Here is a 19,481-nt window from a genome sequence, read left to right as displayed (position 1 = left end):
AAAGTTGAACGCATGCAGCACCATCTAATGATTGTTTCCAAAGCCACTGAAGTTAATTTTTTGATTTAGCTGTCAACAGTCTGTAGGTGAATGCAGATAACAATGTTTGGGAAAAATCATTGCCTCCAGTTGTGAAGTGCATGCCGTGCTTCCATTTTCGTGTGCAAAAGGATCATCAACTGCCCAAATTCATCAGGAGTTGTTTCTAGTTTATGGGTAAATAATGAGTAAAGAAAAACTTAGATATTGGTTTTGAAACTTAAAAAATGACTGCACGAATGTACATGATGAAGAACAAAGTGGCAGATCCAGTATCCAGACTGATGAAATCATCCAACAAGTGGACCAAGAACTGTGATATGATTGATGATTAGTGCTATGGCTGATAAGTTTCCTCTTGTTGGAGGCACCATTATTTATATGATCGGAGCAAAAAAGCTTGGATATCAAGCAAGGGGGTACTAAAAATGCTTACCTATCAACACAAAGATTGAAGAATCCTGAGTGAACTAGAATTTTTGGACTGCTATCCCCAGTCTCAACCTTGCACCTAGCAACTATTTTGTCTTCTTGCACTTGAAACTGGCTTAGTGGATAACACTTTGAAGACTACGATGAACTCAGGGCTACCATTGTCAACTGGTTCAATTTTCAGTTGGTGAACTACTATGCTGAAGGATTTAAGAATCTGGTACAGGGTAATGGAAAATGCTTAGAGGTGAATGGCATTAATGTACAAAAGTCAAGTACATTTGTAGGAAACTAAAATGGCTCATAAGATCTTTTCCTAAGGAAAATATTTTTCTTGATAACCAAATGGATGTAACTTAAAAAATAACTTAAGTGTATGATTGACCAAATAGGACAAGTAAATATCCATTTTAAAATATGGCATCTGGAATCCAAACTCAGGAACTTCCAATTGCATATTCCATCTAAATGAATAGCCACTATCACTCCACCAATGTGGAATCAAAACCTTGGATAATTCACAAATATATTCCATTTCAATGAACAACTACTGTTACTCAACCAAATCTGCCACCTTCACCAATTCTCCTATCCCAAAACACACTGCCCTTTATCTTTCAAGGGGATTGGGAAGGTGAGGTGGCTATGTATTGGCTTCTTACTCAGAGGGCCCGGGTTCGAATCCTGGTGGCAGCAGGTATTTTTCAGTGGTATCCTGATCCCTACTTGAGGTGCTTTGTGGAGGGACGTTTGAGTGAGTATGCAGTCCGTCTGATGGGACCTTAAGCTGTGGACTCCTTGACACCTTTCATTAAGAATAGGCCAATGCCGGGTTTCTCTCCACCCTTCATCCTTTCCTGTCCATCCCTAATGGCACAAATGACCTAGCTGTCTGTCACCCCCCCGAAAAATACTGCTACTACTCCATCTGTCAACAGTTGCTTTCACATCAAATTACTAGAAATCCTCTTCTGCTAGCAGTATTCAAGCCAGAATTTGAGATATAGCTAAATAAAACCTGCCTTGTTCCAGGCTTAATGTGATCTATTAACACCCCCTCCACTCTCTCTGATCACTATAATTCACCCCTCCTGCTTCTCCAATTTCTTTCCCCCGACTCTCAGATCTCCTCACTCACCTCCCACTCCCTCTGTAGCTTCACTCTCACTCCTCCCTCCATTCAACCCCTCACTCTCCATTCTTCTGCTATTTCTTTCCTGGTCCCTTTGACCCGATCCAGAGAATAGTCCCATACAGGTGTCACTTCCCTTCATCTGATGAAGGCAAAATTTAAATGGACTCATGTGAAAGTCCTTTTACTGTGTTTCAATGTTTAAACATTTTCTTCTGTCATATATGGATATAGATATACAGAAAAGGGATTGAAGCACACATAAAAGAAGAACACTGCTGCTATTATCTGCTTGAACTCTTCAATCTTCCGCCCTTCCCAATAATTTTGTGTTCATCTTGTATGTGTTTCTATCCTTTTTCTCTATATCCATACTTTTATGAATATGTTTTTGCAGTTTGGCAGGTTTTCATATTTGCATTTGTGCAAGTGTGATATGCACTTTTTATACACACACAATTTATTGATCAAAAATTAAAGATCATGCTATTGTTATTTTAAGATGTAATTTATTTGTGGTACAAGTTTCATTGATTTGATTCCATCACTCCATCAGTGGCAGCCATTGCAAGCTGAAACATGCTCTGTTTGCCTTTGGCAATGATGGATTTAATACATGACACTGCACTAAAATTTTGCTTCCACCTAAACAAATCATCAGCTGAGGCCTATGTAACACTGATTGAGGTTTATAAGGAGTCTGCTCTTTAGTTCTGAGTGCTCATGCCTGAATGACAGAACATTTGCATAAATTTTTGTTTACATACAGTTTAAGTTGATGTTACAGGAATGGGAGTTTCTTTTGAATGTAATCACTCCAGATAAAATGTGATGGTCGTTTTGATCCAAGGAGTAAATCTCTGTGTGATAATGTCTGCCATCATAACACCCAAAAAAACTTAAGTAGTGGCTTCTGCAAGGAAAGTTATGGTCATATCATTTTTCATTATTTAGGGAATCAGCATGCCATATAAGCACACATAGCTGTACATGGAGCATAATATATGGATGTCCTGAAAATTCTCATCACAAATATTTTAGCTGAATATCTCATGAATAATTGTTTTCCTCACCCTCCTCATAGTCCATACCTAGCCCCATTGACATTTTCCTGTTCTCCGATGTGAGGTCATACCTTGATTAAAAGTGTATTTCATCATCAGAAGCAGACCAAGGAGAGCTGAAGAAGCCGCAACTTGCAATGACCACTGCTGATGACATGCAGGATTCCTATCAATGAAACTTGTACCACATATACATTACATATTTTTCCAACAATATAGCATCAGAATAACTTTTTACTCTACAAAGTTATGATGACTATGTACTGAACAGTAGTCATGAATAGCCAAGATCTCAAAATCAAGGGGCTCTTACTCACAAGTATGTCAAAATCTGAATGCTGATGTTTTTCCCTGTGAATATTGTTTGTCAGAGAATTTGATTCACCTGAATATCTTTCACCTAACACTGTTTGTCTTTGAAGAAAATATTGAGATGGTCTATTGGTTGAGGGCATGCTCTTGTGCTTAATAACATACCATGTCTCTTAAGTAATATTTGTTGAACAGAATAAAAATATTATTAAATGCATTTTGCAGATTATTATCTGTCACCTACCCATACTTGAGATACCGAGTTAATGAACTTTTTCAAACATCTATTGTGTAAACTGATATTAAGCTATGTAATGTGGCCTTGTTTCTGATGAAGGCAGTAAAAATTTGATGCTTACAATAAGTACCAAGTGGTCTGAAAAATGTATACAAATAGTGTCATGCATGAGGCATGAATAATATACATCAGAAATGAAATGATCAATTATTGTAATTAAATTGACTCAAAATCTGGCTGAGCTTCCATTTATGTCCCTCATTCCAAAAGTTGAGCGCATATTTATAAATTACACTTTAAAAGAAAGTAAATATCAATATTCATAGCAAATAATATATAAGACCATCAATATTTTTGGAAGACACTTTAAATGACATAAATAAAAGCATGTAAAAATAGTGCCCATCACAAACAGAAGCATGTTAAACAATGGAAATAGACCATAGGATTCTAACTTCAGCATTGTAATTGACCATGCTTCGTGCATTTTAATAAAATTGCTGTGAAGAAGCACCTTGATGTTTTAGCTAAATATAATAAGGATTGCTACATCACCTCATTTTAGATTTGGCCTGTCACAATAGGAGATATGATTTAGGTCTTCTAGGTGAAAGACATTAATCTCATTCACTGAACTGATATTCAAAAGGGACCACAACATCAGCATTTGGATGTTGAGATAATAGTTCAAGTAAGAGTTCCTTGATGCTGAGACTATGAATATTCATACAAAAAATATTAAAGCATATCTAAGCCAAGAATTGAGAATTACCTCTTGTGATTAAATAACAAATTCCCAGGTCTCATTGGTTATCATTATTATTATTCTCATTTAATTTCTCTTATTTTAGTTATGTATATTGCAACTTTGGGGCAGGTAGGACAGACATGTAAAAAGCCAGTACCCATTCATTGAGTGCGTAGCCTATTCACCGAACCATCTTACTGAGTATTCAGAACACTGATGAAGATCTACATATTTTCATCTGATAGTTGGAAAAGAAAAAACGGAATATTTCATTGAATATGAGGATGAAGTTTTGGATAGTTTTAGGCAACCCATGTTTCTGGTAGCTGGAAGATTATTCTGAAAACCTTGTGAAAAAACTCTAGCAGCATCAACATGTTTCTTATCTGAAGAGGCCTGCTTGGCAAGCAAAACCCCTGGCGCAAAAAAAATCAAGTTAATGGTCTGGGCTATTTTGTTTTCCATTGCTTCACGACCATAGGTAGGTTCATTTTAATTTTACATCAACAATGTACCTACCTTCCAAAAATTGAGGTTCTCCTGACATAGCTAACTGCTTCAAACATCCAACCCGCAAGAGGTAGCCCACCTCAGGGTAATATTGGGGTTAAGGATATTTAAATGAAAAAATTCTTCTCGTTCATTTTTTGTGACCAACGTGGCCTTCCAAGGTTTCAGAAATATCAATCCTTTAAAAAGGCCTCATCTGTAGGACCTGACCTGAAACAAAAGTTTCAAAATCCATTATCGGGAATTCACATGCTTGAATTTGTATTTTAATTATTCAGAAAACCTATACATTTAACTTACTTAAATATTGGACGATGTGATGTGTTTTGTTCAAGGAAATATTTTTTTAGAATTTTAGTCTGCTCACTAGGCACATTGCCAGGCAGTCTTCTTCCACATTTTACAGGAGAAAATAAGAGAGGATTTGTAGTTGCAAACATATTTGGCTCATTTTGCTCTGTTACGTAGTTACCAATAAAAGTTAAACATTGAAATACTGAGAAGTTATTTAAAAATCAAAAGTGCTAACCTGAGAATATGATTGCTGTAATGTAAGAGTGTCATGCTAGGTTGTCAAAAACATTAAGAACAATCAACACCAGGAGAATTAAGAAGCCATGGATCACAGGATTGAAGATTATTGGAGAATTGAAAGAGAGTTAAATAGAGGAATGTTTATAAGATGAAGGGCAACTGTGTATAGAGAATCAATCAATAACCTCAGTCAAGAAACCAAGAGGGCCAATAAAGCATGTGGTGATAAGGGTTATGGAAGGGAATAGAAAACAATACATAGGCAGAGGAATGTAGAAATGAGATACAGGGAAGGTAAAAGAGCTATCAGAAATTAGCAAAAGGAAAAGCTTTATCAACCATGAGAAATGAGAAAAAAAGTATTAATGGAGGTGAAATAAATTCAAAGAAGATGGCACAAATTGCAAATAGAAGGGGAAGGCAACAGGATGAGGATAACTTGAGTCCTAAAATATATAGAAGAGATAGAGAAAAGCGCTACGGGGAAGTAGGAATAGATAAAATTCCTGCAGAATCACAAACTAAAGTTCAGGAGAAGGTGGATAGATGAGAATTTTTGGACTCAAACATACTATTTTGGTGGCATTTATCAGGAAGGAATTTCACTAGAAATCATCTTTTGATCCAAATCCTGAAAAGGAGTAAAGAGTACGATAGGACTGGAGGACCATACATGTATGTTAATATTCACATGAACCAGAGGTAGTAAGAGATTCATCAATAGAAGTATGTGTTAGATCACAAACAACTGCTCAAGTATGATCACTCTAAGATCAGAAAGGGGAGGGGATCATATGATACTATTGCAGAAATGAGAATATTAGAGAGAACATCTGATGGAATAATTGTAGAATATAGGCGTAGAAGGAGCCTTGAACTGGAGACATAGGGGGCTTAATTGAAGACTTTGCATATATGAATTAGATGGGTTCCTCCTCAAGTAGTTGTGTCTCCTTCATTTACAGACATGATATCTTTTATTCCAGGCTTTTCACTTCTCATGTCTGGTTTTGAACAAAAGGAAGTAGTATCCACAAATTCTTGAGTCCGTGTCTTTTTGCAAACTTGTAGCATCCAACTATTGTGTCACATCAAAACTATTGTCTTTGGTGAGGCCCAATTATATAAGGTAAAAATGATAATGAATTACCTCACAACAGAAGCTAATCATATGTATTTTCGATTGTAGAATGATCTCCTTCCCTGCAGAAATTTATATATTTTCTGAATCACTTTGCCATCTATGAGTAAATACCCTCTCATATTAGACTGTGGAACTTGACTAAAAGGTTTCCTAATGATATACTTCACAGTATATTATTTTTATTTGAGATACTTTTTGCTTAGAAACCTTAACAGTTATTTGTTTTGGATCCATAAATCCCTTACCTTGGGAACAAATGTTTATCTTTTATCATCATATTCATGGGGTTGTGGTAGACCAGTGGATAGAGAATTGGAATACTGACCGGAAAGACAGGGTCATTTCCCCGGAATTTTTCAATGTACCCCCAGATTCACCAAAGCTTTTGACCTGTGGGGTACAATATCATCCAGGTAAACTATAGGTGGCACAGATAAAGGAACTGGCTCCCCAACCCTGATGTGTCAATTTCACTCGTCGTTGGGGTTAGTATTGTGTGAGCTCTACCTTCGCTAATCAAACCAACCTTCACGATTGTTTCAAAGGCCGCTCTCGCAAGGTTGTCTCTATACGGAAGGGCCCGAGTCCCTCTTTTCCTCACCCTGCTCGGTCGCACTACTGTCTAGCTGCCATCAACTGGAAACAATGGAAGTAGATGAAAAAGGAGACCTTGGTTAAGAGTATCATATGTTCTGCAATGATCGGCAGGCGTACGAATATATTCATTATCATGCTAACATGAATATACTGTACGATTCGGAATGTAAAGATAATTTAAACTTAATAAACTTCATTATTTTGTGAACAGTGCTGCCAATAGTACAAACTTCCACAGAGAGAATAAGTTAACTAATATTTGAAACAGCGGGTAGCGTAGTTTTACCACACGAATTTATCTTTTTAAAAAAACCTTCTCTATTACTTTGAATTTGAATTATTTGAGAAAAAATGCGAATGAATTGCATGCTCAAATTTATGTTATCAAAGAACTAATATTAAGTCTAATAGTATACTAAGCACCGACTCCTCCTCTCTCCAATAAGTTGTTAATTAAGGACTGGAAGAGTATATTCTAATTTAAATACAGACCTAATCATGATGACTGCAAACATCCTTATGTTTTGTTTGGTTGGCCAATGTGTAGGTTCATAAATATTTGCTTGTTTTCTTGCTAACTTAACGCTCACTCCAAATCGGGCATTTAAACCGTGCGAGAATAGGAAACCTTTCAAAACACTGATGTCAATTATTGCCTTAATAATTGTCATGTATATTCAAATATTCTACTTTGCTTGATTGGTTCATTAGTTCATTGTTTGCAAATCGACATAAGGTCCTGATAGTTAAAGATGTAGTCAATGTATTCCACATTGAAAAGTCATGGGCAACAGCGACTCGAAAACCGTAAAGAAAATAATATCACCATTATATAATTATTCAGACCCTAAGACAAGACCAGAGCCTGAGCCAAATCGTGAGCGAAACAGCTACGAGTGTGTTAAATTAGCTACTCCTTATGTTTTTTCGCGGAAAGGGTAAATTTAACGACAGTAAATGTAGTGACTTTTAATGTCGTGGGGACAAACCATATTATGATTTGAAACAAGTTTCATGCTTTTACGTTCTGCGTTTTAGATCAATGTTCACGGACGAAGATGGGGATTTGGCTCATGAATTTTATGTGGAAGAGCCTCCAAATAAGAAGGGGACTAAAGCAACGATGAGGAGGGTTTATGCCAACCTCACGCCTGAAGTAAGAATGGAATGTTATTCTATCAGCTCGCAATTTTTAGAAGTGTTTTGTTAAAGTTGTGCTTTTTGTTGACATTCTATCCTGATTATTTCTTTAAAATCATTATTTTGCATAAGTTATTGCATCTGTCTTGTGCTCCCATTTTTGCAGTTCTTCCGTGGTGTTTTATTCCATCCCTTACTGCTCAAACATTTCTTTTTTATTTGGTTAAGAATTTACTTATTATCCAAACATTAATGTAGCACCTAAGAAATAATTCCCTTTTCGTAACGAAACATGGCACGATGAATTTCTTTTGTGGCATCATGTTTTTATAGTGGTCTTGTCAAGTTTTTCTCGAGTAATATATTTCAATTTCCTAAAAATTATGATCTCCCTCTCTATATTGTACAATAGCTTCTGGTGCATGTTTTTCTTTGGTAAATCCAAAACAGTGGCTCAGAAATAACCCCCTTCGTATATGTCTCATGCTCTCATCTTCGTAAAACTCGCCAGTACCTTAGTTATCAATCTCAGTTCCGATGACAAGTCTTTGCCTTTTCCATTGTTTTTAATAGGGTATAAACTGGGAAAATTATGGTGGTGATGCATTGAATTCATGTTATAAATCAACTTGTGCAATTTGTCTATTTTCTTAATTACTTTGATGGTTTATGGTATGTCCTTGAACTCATTATATTTTTAGACATCAGTGCTCATATTTTTCCTCATCTACTTGCACAATGCCTTTATCTCATGGTATTATTTTGTCGGACAATTTTCCTTCCCTCGTTATTACACATTCTTTCTACCTGCTCACTCTGGTGAATGATCTGTTATAAATTCACTCAGGACCACTTCTCACTTATGTAGGCATATATAAAAGCTCTCTGGAAGTAGTGTTTATCATATAAAAATTTCAAATGTGCATACTGTTTAATTCAGGAAAGTAGCAAGCTGCATATTTTGAAAACATTACACACTTAGTGTGTACAGATTGAAAGGCTTTGTAAACTGATTGGTAGCTTTGAGAAATGAGACTCTGATCATTGCTTGAGTGGGATTGAGAATGGATTATAAGTATTGAATTGCTTATTATTTTGATAAAATAAATGATTTCAGAAAACATTTCCGTATGATAGATAGTAGACAACTGTCACCAGTGTTTGGTGTGGACCAAAGAAAGCATTTTGAAACTTCACATGATAAATTCACCTTTATCCAAGGTCTATCATACAATCATAATATACAGTTTCACCATTCCCAAGGCGATCACTCACAATAAATGCTCATATTCAATTATTCTTCTGGAAATTTCTATCTTAGAGGTTGCACATAGAATGCAGTAGACTATTTACGAAGTTAACAAACAAAACTAAGGTCTATAATGAAGAATGAAATTTGAAGCAAAGGTAGGTTAGGCAAATGAAGACAGGAAGCTAGAGCTGTTTACCGTATTTATAATTGAAAACTGTGTAAATGAAAACAAACCGAAAATTTTTAATTTAATTCTTTATGGAATTATCCATTGGAAAGAGGAGCATTGTCATTCCAAATGGCCTGGAGCAACTTTCACGTAGAAGTTACACTACTTGTATGTATGTATATCTCGGACATGAAATGGTCTTGTGGCAGAGGAGCTGCCAAAACTCACAAACAATAAGCTTTATGTAGGCTACTTTTGGAAAATTCCGCAGTAGATTATTCATACTAATTACATTAGAATGAAAACATACCTGAAGTTCAACGAAATAACCTCAATTATATCCTCGGAATTTCTTCCTGATTATCCTCCTTCCTCTGAATCATAACTCCAATAATTCTTAAAAGCAAGGTAAAACTTCCATTATCAAGAAAACAGTGAAAAGCTTCACAGATAAAGGTCAGCGGGAAGAAACAGGATATTGAATATTTTTTAGCCACCATGGTGCACAAAAACAACTATTGTGTAATACAAAACATATTCTGCATTTATGCAGATGTGAGCAGGTTGCACCTCTGTATAACACTGCAAGCATGGCATCCACATTTACTCAAGGTACAAAAACTAAAATTTTTTAGCAATAAGCTTTAAGCATAGTTAAGGAGTTGCTGTGAGGGTTTTTCAATAAATACCTAGAGCATGGACAACACTATCATCCCTGCTAAGTGTTTCTGCAGCATTTCTTTTTTTCATAATTCCGAGTGGTAATTTAAATGGAGTACATTATTTATTTGGTTATGTTATCATATGTTTCTTATGATATTTATGCAAGATGTTCATGAAAATACCACCAATTTATGGCATCAAAACAAGCACAGACCTTATCTGCCCGCGGTAGATTCTACATTACCCCGAAACATGTCACAAGATTGGTACATATTTTGGCTAGGTATTGCTAGTAGGAATTAATTGTGACATTTTTCTCCATAGCATTTCCTTTCATTTAAAATAGCTGGTGGCTTAAATGTGTGAACACATGGTTTGTTTAATGGAAAAGGGATAGGAGGAAACTCCCCTCCCAGGGACTACAACCATGATGCGGTGGAAGGACTAATGAATTCTGATGACCCCTAGAGCTGTGCTGGCGAGAGCAATGATAATTGCTCCTGATGGGGTCACCTATACCAGATAGGTTGAAGGCTAGGATCCAGTTGAAAGGTAGTCCATGCAGAGTCTGCTCCTCAATGAGGCGGCTGCAAAGGGGTCTGACCCCAGTGGGGCACCCATTGAGTGATCGTGTCACGTTAAAAACAATTATTATTCCCAAGATTTCTGTGATGGACAGTGTAGAGAATATCAGCCCTGACAGCTACAGGACTTTGCCCAATCAGCTGTATGTCATGCCTGGCAGTGGGAGAGGCAAGGCTTCCATGGTCGTCATCTATCAAAGACTTTGCCAAGCAAAGTCTGCAGCAGCAGGACAGAAGATGCAGAAGAAGACTGAAATAGTTAGAATAATAACTATGAATGTTAGGGCAATGTTGAGGACAGTAAAATTGGAGAATAAAAAGTGAGATATGAGAAGAGGAAATATACATGTTTTAGGTTTTTGGGAGGTAAGATGGAAGAATAGCGGGGATTACTGGGGTGTATAGAATAATATGCAGCGAAGGGGACGAGAGCCAAAGAGGGGTTGCCATTATATTGATTAAACAGTTAGGAAGAAGCGTAGTCAGCATAGAGCAAGCAACAGATAGAATATTACTAGTAGAATAAATGTAGAACCAACTAACTTGATCATTGTTCAGGTATACATGCCACCAAGCAATCATAAGGAAAAATACGCCTATAGGGTATATGATCAGGTAGAGGACATAATCACGAGTGTTCCTGCAGGGAAGCAATTGATAGTGAGGGGGATAAGATGCAACAGTAGGCGAAGGAAAAGATGATGATGAGGGGGGGACTATGGTTTAGGTATAAGGAATGACCGCAGGGAGACAAATTGAATTCTGCAGGACATCATCAACACTTGGTTTAGACACCACTAAAGGTGTAGGTATACATGGGAAGTACCTGGTAACTCAAAAGGGTATCAGTTAGATTATGTTCTAGTTAGGCACAGAGTTAGAAACAGCATGATCAATTTACCCAGGAGTGGATGCCAACTCAGATCACAATTAAGTGCTAATGAAATATAGCTTTCGATTCGGTGGGCGAGGCCGGGGAGACGGGTTATAATATGAAATTTAGAAGCATTAGCTGTAATGGCAAAGAGGACATATCAGTAGGCTGTAGATAAATCATGAATGAGGAAAAAAAGTGGAGTACTATTGGGGAAAAATGTAAATATCTCAAAAAAGAGATATCAAAAACCACAAAAAATTAAAGGAACAATAGGAAAAGGACAAGGAAACCATGGATCAGAAATGAAATGATTGGAAAGATAGATGAGAGAAGAAAATTGAACAATGCAAATACAGAATTAGACAGAAGGAAGGACAAAGAGTTAAATAATAATTTGCGGTGGGTACCAAATAAAGCAAAAGAAGCATGGTGGAAGATGCAGTCCAAGGATATGGAAAGTTTTCAACAGAAGGGTGAGGTGTGGTGTACAAGAAGTTTATAAAATACTATCTGGAAGTAAGAAGGGAAAATCTGTGTTAACAGATAGACATAAATTAGGTAAGGTAATAGTTGAACTGGAAAATATCCAAGAGACATAGAAGGAATATATAGATGAACTGTTAGATGTAAAAAGAGAATATAACTTAGATGAAGGTAGCATAGGTCTTGGCATACTCAACAATGAGATAGAAAAGCCATTAAGGGAGATGAAATAAAATAAGGCTGTGGGGGTAGACTAAATTCCTGCGGAACTACTAAAAGGTTTAGAAAAATGTTGAAAGAATCATCTATATGGACTGATTCATAACATCTATGAGGAAGGAATCTGGCCAAAAGATTTTGTGAAATCAGTGTTCGTACCTATTCTGAAATAGGTAAAGGCTACTTCATGTGGGGACTACAGAAAAGTTTTATTTTCCATGCAAATAAAGAGGTTCTTATGATCTTCAACAAAAGGATAAGGCAAATTGATGTTCAATTTGGGTTTAAAAAAGGGAGAGATACAACTGATGCCAGTGCAGTAATGAGATCACTAATCGAGAGGAATATAGAATACAATCTGAAAGTATTTGCCTGTTTCCTATATTTCAAAAAAGCGTTTGATAGAGTGAATTGGAAAAAAAAACTAATGAGTAAATTGCAGAAAGTAGGAATAGATATAAGTGACAGGAGCCTGATCCACAACATGTTCATGTCTCAGACTGCTCGGGTGCGAGAGAGAGACAGAGAGTCCGGATGGACAGCATTAGGAAGTGGTGTAAGGCAGGGTTGTCCATTATCACCGGTGTTGTTCAATGTACATGTGGAGGAAATGAATAATGAGGTATGGGAAGAACTGCTGGTAGGAATGAAAAATGGTAGGGAATTTGTAAAATCTGTTAGGTTTGCTGATGAGCAAGCTCTAGATTGTCAGTCAGCCAAGAGGTTACAAGCATTGCTGAGTGAATTCGAAATTCAGTGCAATAGATATGGGATGAGAACCAGTTTAAATAAAACAAATGTTGTAGGATTTTCCAGAAAAAGATGGGCTAAGCTTAACATTGAGACAGGAAGACAAAAACTAGAGCTGATATAACAGTAGGTATCTCGGAAGTGTTTTGGTCCAAAATTGACAAACTAGTATGGACTTAAGGAAAAGCATTGCATTAGGCAAAGAACAATTCTGACGTGGAGGTAATTGATGACAGGGACGTTAGATAAGGATGTTAAATCTTTCTTTGATGTAATGGACAATGAATTGTTTGAGCACGTGGCTTGTTTTAAATGAAAAGGAATGGGAGGAAATTTACGTACATGTTTCTTGAATTGCTGAAGTAAAACCTTGCAAGACAATGGGCACAGACTATAAATCTGAAGAATGTGTTATTCTCACGAGGAAAACATCTGGTGAATCAGTGTTCGGCTAATGCTATTCATTTTATTTCAACATTGCGGTCCATTCATGTGCCATTTCACTTTGTTCAAATCAAATGCCATGCGACCAATCACTTAGCATTTTCCTTGTTAGGAAGTGTGTTGTCTAAATTCTATTGTCCTTTCCAGGGAGAAGTGACCTATCAGTTCCCCAGACTTCATGCTGATTTCCCTGTCATTTTACACCAGTCCTGACCATCTTGCCTCCGTGAGGCCATAATTGTAATGTTATCTATCATGAGGATTTAACTTCCCATGCTATGTTAATTGAACACCATGTTTAGTTATGGTATAATAAGGGTAAAGTACAGCTTTGTGGTTTGGAGAGAACCTATGAAGTTGATTTCTGAAATCAGTGATGTATGTCTTTAAAGAAGGACGTAGTTTTATAATGTGTTCACATCAGATCTATATTTGGTTTTCTCAATTAGGGAAAAGTACCGTTATGCAAGCTTATAATTTGGGATTTCAAAAGGATTTTAATGGTTTTCCATATTGCATTAGTTTCTTTTTTATGTAAGTAAAGGAGGCATGTTGTGTGAAGGCATTATTTTAGTGAAATAATAATGAATGATAAAATTTTCTTGCCAATAATTAGTGAAGGATGATGTCATTTTTCTCGTTGCTTGCTAATAATTCATAAGAGAAAATGAAGTGGATGTTTTCAAGATGATGTTATTGGTCTGTGACCAAATATTTGGTTTTATGTTTGATTTGTGCAATGCAAGTATTGACCATTACATTACTACTTCAAAAGTGGACTTTGCTATTTTACAAGCCCTTGAACTTATATTAGTGTGCCTGAAATACCTGAACTGGGACAGAAATGAGCTGAATTGTGATTATAATAATTTCATGAGGATTCTTTGTCACTTTTTGTTGTTGAGAGATTGTTAAAGTAAAATGGATGTGTGAGTGAATGAGAAGTGTGGTAAAATTCATTTTATTAAGTTTCGGTTGTTATAATAATTTTGAATTGCCAAAGTGATGATCAAGTGGTAGTTTGTTGACATTTCATTAATCAGTGAACTTTCACTTTAGTTAACCATAGTGATTGATACTTATTATTGTACATATGATATGGCGTTAATACTTGATGGTATGGAATGATAAAATGCTCATGAATGTATGAATTGACATTTTGCCATTTGTGCATCATATATTTGGGGTAAGATGATGGTTTTGGCAGATAATAATTTAAATTTTTTATGCTGTTCCTTATTTATTATATATACCACATTTAACTATGCCTGGAGGATATTTAAGCATTCATAGTTCAAATTTAAGTGATAAATTAAGTACGCTATACTTATCATTCTCTACAATAAGTGTGAGGCCTTGGGCTTAAAGCAAAAATGATTGTATGGCTTAGGAAGCCAAAGCAAAATGTATTTGATAATAATAATGGTGAAGAATGTTGTGATATCATCGCTTGGTTTTTGAGATAATATGAGCATGTACATATTTCACAAACAACAAAAGGAACATAATGTTTCACAAGATATAAATATGCATATGCAGGTATGAAATAAATTTCACTGTATTAAGTTGAAACTTTTGCACTTAAACATCCCATTTAACTTACCTAAATGTAATTTTATGAGAAGAGGCTGGCAGGGTGTTAGGGAGGCGACCTATGTTTTTCCTTGTAAAGTTATTTGTGAATAATAATGTTATGTAAAGCAATGAATGTAATATATTACACTTTCTTGTGGGAGTGACTTGTTCTCTTAAACATTTCAGTGAGTAATTCTTGGGTATCTTTTATTTCAACTATCCCTGCGTGTGAAGGTAAGTGGAAGAGATTTTGATGGTGAAACCAACTGTTACCATATCAGATTGAATTTTTTTATAATTCGTGTTCCATTACATATTTGTTTGCTTTTCTAGTCATTCACATAAATGATGAAACAACTTTCTGTAGAGATCATGTACATTTTTATGTGGCAAGCCTAAGAAATGGCTATCCACTTCCCTATTAGTTGAATTTGTAAGTTTTGCTACATGGTATTAATTTCATGAATTTTCCTTCTTGTTTTTCTGTGACAGGCCTGTGGGATTTCTGATCTTTTCAGGTGACTATTGAATTAAGCATGGAATATTTTATATTCCAATATTAAATTGAATGTTACTCATTTGTGTTTATATTTCCAATGGAATATTTATTCATCCTATTTTACCAAGCTAATGATATGGAAGTGTTACCTCCTATAGAAATGAAATCAATAAAGAACATTAATTATTTTCCAAAGTTATTGTATTTTATTTCGTGAGGACTATAGAATAATTAGCTTAATTTTGCATGCAGTTAAGTTGTTCTCAGGATTATCTACAAGAGTATTGAGAGAAGAGAAAATGATTACTTGGGGGATTATCCGGAATAAGGAAGGGGAGAGGCACGCATGACGCCATTGTAGTTCTGAGTTCACAAATTGAGAGGAACATAGAACACAATCAGGATTTGCCTGTTTCATAGATTTTTAGTAGGTATATCATAAGAGGAATTGGAGAAAAAAATGAATGTTTTTCAGGCAATAGGAGTAGATTGGAGCTGCAACCTGTACATTTCTCAGGTGGCTCGGGTTGGAGTTGGGGACAGATTTTATGCATGGGAAGTGTTCGGAAGGGGGTAAGGTAAGACTGCCCATTACCATATGTGATATTAAATGTAAATGTGGAGGAATTAGTGAAAGAGGCATGGAAAAAACTGAAGTTAGTAATGAAAGTCGGTGAACAATCAACAAAATCAGTTAGGTTGAATGATGACCAAGCATAGTATCTCAGCAAGCCAAGGAGTTGCAGGCATTGCTGAATACATTGGAAAGTCATAATGATAGGTATGGTATTACAAAAAAATGTAAAGAAAACAAAGATTATGCAGTGTTTCAGAAAGAGTAAGGCTAAGTTAAACATGAGTACAGGAGGACAAAAACTGGAGAAAATGTGAGAGTTTATATATCTCAGAAGTGGTTTTGAATAGAACGGCAAATGTAGTTGGGACTCATGCAAGAATTATGCAAGGCAAAGAAGCTTTCACAAGGAGGGAATCGATGACGGGAACCTTGAGGAGGAATGTTAAGAAAAGGCTCGTCCAAACTTTGTCATGGAGCATAGTTATGTCAGGCATGGAATAATGCTCATTTGAGCATGACAATCGGCTTGGATTAGAGGCTTTTGAAGTTTGGGTGTGGAGAAGGATTGAGAATTTGAAGTGGGCAGAAAGGAAACAAGCAAGGAAATGCTAGACATGGTAGAGGTTTGAAGAGGATTTTTAGAAGATATTCAGAGGAGGCAGGAAAGATGGATACAGGGCATTTTGATTTGCAATGGAATGTTGAAGACTGTTATAGAAGGGATAATGTTGGGCCAGAGAGGAAATGGCAGGAATAAGAAAGAGCTGTTGAATCCTTTGAAAGGAGGAGGGAAGTAAACAGTGTTAAAAATGGGTGTAGCGTAAAATAGGATTTTGTTTTGGTTTGTGAGGTAAGACAGCTGTGTCAGCTGTGCCATTTGGTAGCTTGTGCCCATTCCAAATCTTCCTTAACCTTTTGCACTCGGATGTCGAGTGTGACTCGACACGGTTAGCAACGGCAGCAGCTCGTACGTCGAGCCACACTAGACACGGAGTTTCACCACGAGGGGAATTGGGATTTTTGTCTATTTTTCCAATAACTTTTCTTGTAATCATCTGCATGAAAGGGCAAGTAAAGTAAAGCTTGATTAAAAGCATGGCTTGTTTTATAAATGAATAGTATCGACCCATTATGTCGTCGTCAACATAAATGCCGTCTCCAAAGGATGCCACTACCTACGCGGATGTTTTTTGTTGTCTATTTACTGTGCTGTAAGTTGTTTTTCATTTCCATTGTTTGCCCTTCATTACTTGGAAGTCAGCTAAATATAAAGCAATGTCTTTTAGAGATTATCGGTGTCTGAGAAAAGATCGCCATAATGAAGAGTTACCTCAGTATGCTGTTCCTTAGTTCATTGCTTTCTAGTTTGGACTCTTTCGTTTCCTCTTCTTCCTAGTGTCCGCTGTCTCATCAAAGTTTCTGCCTGCTCTCTTCCTATCTATTGCATAGTCAGGAATCTTGAGTAGGAGGGTCCAAGATATGATCTATTATATTCATAGTAAAACACGAACCTAGGCCCTTTTCCTAGAGTCATGCTTTTTTGAGGTTGCATCATCATTGTTTGAGGAGTGTCCAAGACATGAGGCATTGATTCACAGTAACTCGAACACTAGCACTTCTTCTTTGTCGTGCTTTTTTGAGCTTGCATCATCCTCCTGTGGTAAAGAACCTTCCTTATCTTAGTCTCCGAGGTTTGGTTATGTTTCTATAAGCATAACGCAGGTGTTTTCCTTGATGACAGAGGGTTCTCATACAACAGATGCTTTCCCTTTAGTTGGACGAATGGTTTGCCAGCTAGTAGTTGCTCATTCTGAACGATTTTCACCTCCTCACGATGGATAAGTATTCCAAAGAATTAGAAAGCAGTGACGAAGACTTTTACATCGAAACTGACGATTTTATTGACAAATATAATAGTGACGAAAGTGAGTTATCTGAGAATTCGTTTGGAGATGATGAACCAGTCGCTGGTCCAAGTGGAACTATTGAAAGGAAAACGTCCAAAGATCAGGGTGAATGTACTGACAGTGACAGTGATGTTGAATTCATACTGACAAAACGAAGACGCACAATTGTTTATTTAAGTGATAGTGATGGAATTATAGGTGATAGCATTGTGCATTCGTACATGAGGCCCAGTGAAAGTAGTGTTTATAGTGGAAAACCGGAAAAAGAAAAGTGGAATACTGTATCTGTGAATGACCATGAGCCTAGCAGAATCCACTTCTCCACTGGTCAGTTATGTGTTGGACCTCAAGTTCCTCCTGGATGTGCCACACCAATAGAGTATTTTAAGTTGTTTTTTACAGACACATTGTGGAAATGAAGGCTTTTTTTGGCGTAATACTAAATATGGGTGTATTGAATCACCCTAACTTACAGAGTTATTGGTCAACGGATTTTGAGTCTCATATACCATCTTTTCGAGCTGTTTTCAAAAGAGAAAGGTTCTTGCAAATATTTTGGATGTTACACTTGAAAAATGATCAAAAGTCAAGTAAACATTTGAGAACAAGAACCGAGAAGGTAAACTGCTTCTTATCATACCTTGAAATGAAATTTAGGGAGAGATTCTGCCCCGGAAGGGAGATTTCTGATGATGAGGCTGTTGTTGGTTTCAAGGGAAAGATACACTTCATCACGTATAATCCTAAAAAGCCAACAAAATGGGGTATTCGTCTATATGTCCTCTCAGATTCCAAATGTGGTTACGTACATTCATCTGTCCCTTATTATGGTGGAATAACAACTGAAACATTGGTGAGACCTGATCTCCCTTTTACTAGCAGAATAGTTTTAGAACTGCATGAAAGATTGAAGAACTCAGTATCTGGTTCTCAAGGCTATCATTTCTTCACTGACAGGTATTACACTAGTGTCACACTTGCAAGGGAATTGCTAAAGGAAAAAACACTTGACAGGGACAATAATGCCCAACAGGAAAGATAATCCACCTGTGATCAAACATCCAAAGCTAAAGAAAGGAGAGACAGTGGCTTACTGGGATGAAAATGTAATGCTCCTTGCATGGAAAGACAAGAGAATAGTCACAATGCTCAGTATGTGGGACACTGCAGAGACTTAGTCCATGGAAAGGAGAGTTCGTGGTGGTGGGAATGAAATAGTTTTCAAACCCAAGGTTGTGACAAACTATACCAAGTTTATGGGGGGAGTTGATATAGCGGATCATTACACAACCACGTACTGTTTCATGAGGAAAACTCTAATATGGTGGCTTAAATTGTTCTTCTGGGGGCTTGAGGTCAGTGTTGTAAATTCATTTATATTGTATAAAGAATGCCAAAAAAAAATGAAAAACCTATCTCGCATGTGAAATCTGTTAGGAAAATAGTACACGATCTCGTTGGAGAATTCCGAGATGGTACACAAACGTCCAGGGTTAGATTACCATCCACAAACATAGAGCAACGTTTAGAGGGAAAACTCCATATAATCACACCTCATCCTAACAAAAAACATAAAGATTGTGCGGTTTCCT

The 19,481-nt window shown here is 36.6% G+C and overlaps 1 protein-coding gene across 1 annotated transcript; it reads left to right on the top strand.

Moving 5' to 3' along the window:
- The first annotated feature begins 7,337 nt into the window (after positions 1 to 7,337).
- LOC139685658 (tumor suppressor candidate 2-like) lies at positions 7,338 to 15,594 on the top strand. Its single transcript, XM_071582618.1, has 3 exons — positions 7,338 to 7,688; positions 7,789 to 7,906; positions 13,479 to 15,594. The coding sequence occupies exons 1-3, from the start codon at positions 7,534 to 7,536 to the stop codon at positions 13,542 to 13,544; spliced, it is 339 nt and encodes a 112-aa protein (XP_071438719.1). The 5' UTR covers positions 7,338 to 7,533; the 3' UTR covers positions 13,545 to 15,594.
- Positions 15,595 to 19,481: the final 3,887 nt, after the last annotated feature.

The sequence above is a fragment of the Hetaerina americana genome, unplaced genomic scaffold (assembly GCF_022747635.1).
Source record: "Hetaerina americana unplaced genomic scaffold, ioHetAmer1.1.p SCAF_12, whole genome shotgun sequence".
Classification (NCBI taxonomy): Eukaryota; Metazoa; Arthropoda; class Insecta; order Odonata; family Calopterygidae; genus Hetaerina; species Hetaerina americana.
The sequence above is the reverse complement of the archived record's forward strand: the minus strand, read 5'-3'. Positions and strand labels throughout refer to the sequence as shown.

Excerpts from the sequence above, each read along its gene's own strand:
- LOC139685658 (XM_071582618.1), top strand. The coding sequence starts at position 7,534 with ATGGGCAACAGCGACTCGAAAACCGTAAAGAAAATAATATCACCATTA. Across the intron at positions 7,689-7,788 it reads TATGTTTTTTCGCGGAAAGG|ATCAATGTTCACGGACGAAG; the intron begins GTAAATTTAACG and ends TCTGCGTTTTAG. Across the intron at positions 7,907-13,478 it reads ATGCCAACCTCACGCCTGAA|GGAGAAGTGACCTATCAGTT; the intron begins GTAAGAATGGAA and ends TGTCCTTTCCAG.